Below are 4,283 nucleotides of genomic sequence, written 5' to 3'. Positions count from 1 at the left end.
ACCCTAACCCTAACCCTAACCCTAACCCTAACCCTAACCCTAACCCTAACCCTAACCCTAACCCTAACCCTAACCCTAACCCTAACCCTAACCCTAACCCTAACCCTAACCCTAACCCTAACCCTAACCCTAACCCTAACCCTAAGTAACCCTAAGTATGTTGAGACGCATTCAGTGATGTTTTGTCGTTTGAAACTGCCTCGCTACCATGCTTAGCCTCATCTTGTCCAACAATCCTGCCGAGGTTCAATGGAACGTAAGCATGCCTACGCGACCATCAACGGCCCAACGTCCTAGAGCTTGGCGACAAACAAAAAGAACATCGAATAGCGTGCGAAGTGCGTTGCGCACCCCCTCATTGCTCAAGACGGTGGAGAAATAATCTCGCCTTCTCCACCTGCTCGTCGTCCACGCTTCCAAACCTTGCCCAGCCATCCAGAGACATTCGCGCATACCGAGTAGCGTTAACTGTGTCCCCCATTAGGAAATACAGCTCAGCAAGCTCGCTATAATACTCGGGCATGAACGGCGGCTGTCGGTCCCATTCCGCAAACATGAGCCACTCTTTGGTCATGGCAATGGCATCTCGGTAGAAGCCTTCAGCTTTTGCGCTCGCAATTGTTCCTTTAAGACTCTTGATCTTCCGTCTCCAGCTCTCAGACTCGTCGACAGCCGTCTGGGGCCCGCGGCACAACGAACATGCACAATCGAAGCCCCAATGATCCTTCAAATACTTTCGCCGCACTTCAGCGGGGGGTCTCGAGTGGCACATCTTGCCGCGTTCTCACGTAAGTGCTTTGAACAGTTGAGAGGCATAGCAAGTGGGTACTTACAGCTCATGACAATTTCTTCCCCTGGCTCGATGGCATGGTAAGCAACGACCTCCATAGTCAATCTGCGTTCCGAGAACCTGAAGTATACGCTGCGGCAAATGATTAGACTCTCCGATTTGCGCCAAAGAACAGCGTGGCTCATGAAAGACTTACTTCGGCCGACACGAGTGATTTATTCTCTGCCAGACTCACAAGGAAGATGTTAGCAAGCCACGTCTCTTACTCATCATTCGAGCCTGTTTTGATCATACTACAAAGGCAACGTACCGCAACCTCCGCAAACAGCCCAACATGGACATCTTCCCCTGCGACCGTCACGGTGTGCGAGTTGGGCCCCAACATTGCATCCACCTCGTGCCCTGCTGAGCTTCGGTGAAGGCTGTACAACTTGCTTCGTGTCTCTTCCGGCAGCTGACTGATGGCTTGTTTGAGAAATCGTCGGCGGTGGTGAGGCTTAGCGTCAGCTAGAAAGGCGATTCCAATGAGCAACGCAGGCACATCGGTCATGACGATTTCTCCCCGAGAGATTCTACGTTTCGCCACCACCCCATGGCCTCTGCCTCGGACCGGAACAACTTCGTATGCTGGTTCAAGGATGTTTCGTCGTCGAGAAGGAGGCGGCAACGGCTTGTCGAGCAGAGCCCCGAGACCTATCAAGTGCGAGACCGCGGTTGTGCTCGACACGATGCTTGTCCCATGTCCATTGCGAAAATTCGCCGAGGTAAAGAGACAGTCGAGGCGAGAATCACTGCTCTTTTGCAGTGCTTCGCTGTAGCACCTCGGGGGGGAGGTCCAGAAAATGCTGCTCTCGCTATCCGCGTTGTCCCCAAGGATTCCCATTCTTCCTGGAACGGGACAGAACGAAGGCGAAGTGTCACCGAGCCTTCCCCATGGGAGATTGGCGCATCGAGCTTGATGGGCGGGTGGCACCACGTGGGCGACTGTGGCTACGACTTGAAGCGCCAAAAGGATCACGTCTTGGAGGTGGTGGATGAAACACCATCGCTTAGCAAGTGAAGGAGAATGCCGAGTTCCGAGAGCCATGACTTGTGTTGGCCACTTTGGAGAAGAACTAGGATAGCATCTTTCGGGTTTGCCTTGACTGTTAGCAATTAGAGATGTGTTCCAATGCAAGCTACCATGGCTGGGGGTTGGTAACTCAACTGAAATGTGTCCATTTGCGAACTTGGCGTGCTAAAGACGAAAGACCCTGGCGGCTAATTACTTCTCCGCCTTTGTGGTACTGAGCATACTGTGTACGCTCGGGGGGACCTGTCAATGTAACGGCTCATATTAACCGCTAGCCTTGGCGGCTGATCTTAGGTACTGCTACTTGCATAATATGGTCTTAGTTAAAGACTGGGACTTCCTCACCCTGGGAGCCGAATGTTCTAAGCATCAGCGTGGGAATGAGAAAGTGCTGAGGTTGAAACCGATAACTATATACATCAACAAAGCAAAGTATGTACCATTGCATGATCTGGCGGCTTTACCCTGACCACTATGTTGGATAGAGCCAGTTTCGCAGCTCGCCAACAACGGCCTTTCACAAAAAAAAAAAAAAAAAAAAAAAAAAAAAAAAAAAAAAAAAGCTCACGCCCAAGACACTCGACACTTGAGACATCAGTGCTCAAAGCTTGGCCATAATCTCTCTTGTCTCTCGGACTGTTTAGCATGTGGCCGGGCTCGGGACATTAGAGCACTTCGTAGACGTCTTGCCGCCCTTGACGCTGACATTGGACCAGGTCCAGTCTGAGCATGCGCCCTCGGCGCAGAGAATGTAGATGTTGGTTGCGCTTGATGAAACCGTCCCGGTCACACTGGACAGAGTCAAATCTGTGATAGGAACACCGCCGGTCGGAGTTCCGGTTGGCGAGCCGTTTTCGTAGTCCTGCTCAATCACGATACCGTACTTGGTGATGCCCGAAAGGGTGATTCCCGAGTACGTAACATCCGAAACCGAGCCCGTTGCGCCGTAGACCGTCTTGATACGCACACCGTTCTCCGAGTTGCTAACGGACGAGTTGAGAATGCGCACCGTCTTAACAGTATTGTCCGACCGGCCGCCGACTGAGCCAACGGAAAGGCCGTGCCCGCCACTGCACTGCCCTCCAGTGAAGGTAATGTTGGTCCCCGAATTGATGGCAAGACAGTCGTCCTGGTTCTTCACGATGGCGCCAGAGATGTAGACACCGGTTGAAGAACCGACATCGAACGCATCGGTGTTGTGGCCCCCCTGGCTGTCTCCCGCAGAGTTGTCGATGTGGATATCGTACCTGGCCGTGGATTAGTTCCCCGCTAGAACTCAAGATGGTTGACAGATCGGAGCTGATACTTACAAGCCAAGATTGGTGGCGCCGTTAATGCTGAAGGCCTGAACCGGCGTGTTTTTGACGCTGAGACCCTTGATGTTGGAGTTCGTCATGCTGTGGGCAAAAAAGAACCTGCAGATTCGTTAGCTGAGAGAGCAACCTAGAACAACATTCACGGATCATCGCCGTACTTGGGCTTAGTCTTGCCGCCGTTGCTGCCCTCGCCATCCCACCACGCTGCTCCATTGCCGTCAATGATGTGGCCAGGCGCGCCATCAACGAGAATGTTGTTGCCTGACACGGAGATGAGAGGCCCGGACCACTCCTTGTAGCCGAACGTGGTTGTTCCAGAGAAGGTGACGTGAGTGCCGTCCTTAAGACCAGTCAGGTCCAGCGTAGTGCCAGCGGGGACGGTAATTCCGCTTAGCGTGATGGTGCTGCAGCTCGTCTTGCCTTTGATGGCAGATGCAGCATCGGTGAACGTGCAGCTATCTCGGTCGGCCAGCTTGGCGGGGAGCGGGTTGGACGCCGCCAGGGCGCTGAGGGAAAGAAGCAGGGCCAAAGAAGACATGTTGGCTCTGGATGGCTGAGCAAAGAGTGACGGTTTCAAAAGGCTAGCTGAAGGTTGGCTTGCAGGGCTTGACATCGCCGGTGAGCTAAGTACCTTGCCAAAGATCTTTATAACGTTCGAAGCTCAGGCTTTCCCCCCCTCCAGTCCTCAGTCGTTTACAGATTTCGCGTACATGTGAAGTGGGTTACGTCGTCCGCCTGGTTTATCCACCAATCCAGCTCCTGTGGGCGATGCTGAGGCTCGGATACAGACCCTCCCCACCTTGCTCCATCAACCCCGGGGCAATGCCACCGGTCAGGAATACCGTCCACCGTGGCGGTCTTCTCTCAACTGGGGCATGTGTTTCCTGAACGACCCTCGCAATCTCGCACAAACCATTGGCGGAAGAAAGTGGGCTCTTCAACCTGTGGATCGCGGATGAGACTTCCAGGACAGGTTAAGACTCAGCCTGGACTTGAAACAAAGCGCCCAAGGGGTTGCGACTGCCAAGTCCGATCTGTCTTTCGGCTCTTGCCCATTCTCGGATCTGGAGGAGGATCATCCGAAACAAGGTCACGAGCTAGCGAC

General features: G+C 53.4%; 2 protein-coding genes across 2 annotated transcripts; both read right to left on the bottom strand.

The window, feature by feature from the left end:
* Window positions 1–355: 355 nt before the first annotated feature.
* Window positions 356–1,340, bottom strand: THITE_2055665 (uncharacterized protein; the record flags this gene model as incomplete). Its single annotated transcript, XM_003657272.1, has 4 exons — window positions 356–758; window positions 830–922; window positions 987–1,012; window positions 1,101–1,340. The coding sequence occupies 4 exons, from the start codon at window positions 1,338–1,340 to the stop codon at window positions 356–358; spliced, it is 762 nt and encodes a 253-aa protein (XP_003657320.1).
* Window positions 1,341–2,502: 1,162 nt separating this feature from the next.
* On the bottom strand, window positions 2,503–3,716 carry THITE_122351 (glycoside hydrolase family 28 protein; the record flags this gene model as incomplete). The annotated part of the gene is made up of 3 exons (XM_003657271.1): window positions 2,503–3,109; window positions 3,173–3,277; window positions 3,337–3,716. The coding sequence occupies 3 exons, from the start codon at window positions 3,714–3,716 to the stop codon at window positions 2,503–2,505; spliced, it is 1,092 nt and encodes a 363-aa protein (XP_003657319.1).
* Between the last annotated feature and the right edge of the window lie 567 nt (window positions 3,717–4,283).

The sequence above is a fragment of the Thermothielavioides terrestris genome, chromosome 5 (assembly GCF_000226115.1).
Source record: "Thermothielavioides terrestris NRRL 8126 chromosome 5, complete sequence".
Lineage (NCBI taxonomy): Eukaryota > Fungi > Ascomycota > Sordariomycetes > Sordariales > Chaetomiaceae > Thermothielavioides > Thermothielavioides terrestris.
The sequence above is the reverse complement of the archived record's forward strand: the minus strand, read 5'-3'. Positions and strand labels throughout refer to the sequence as shown.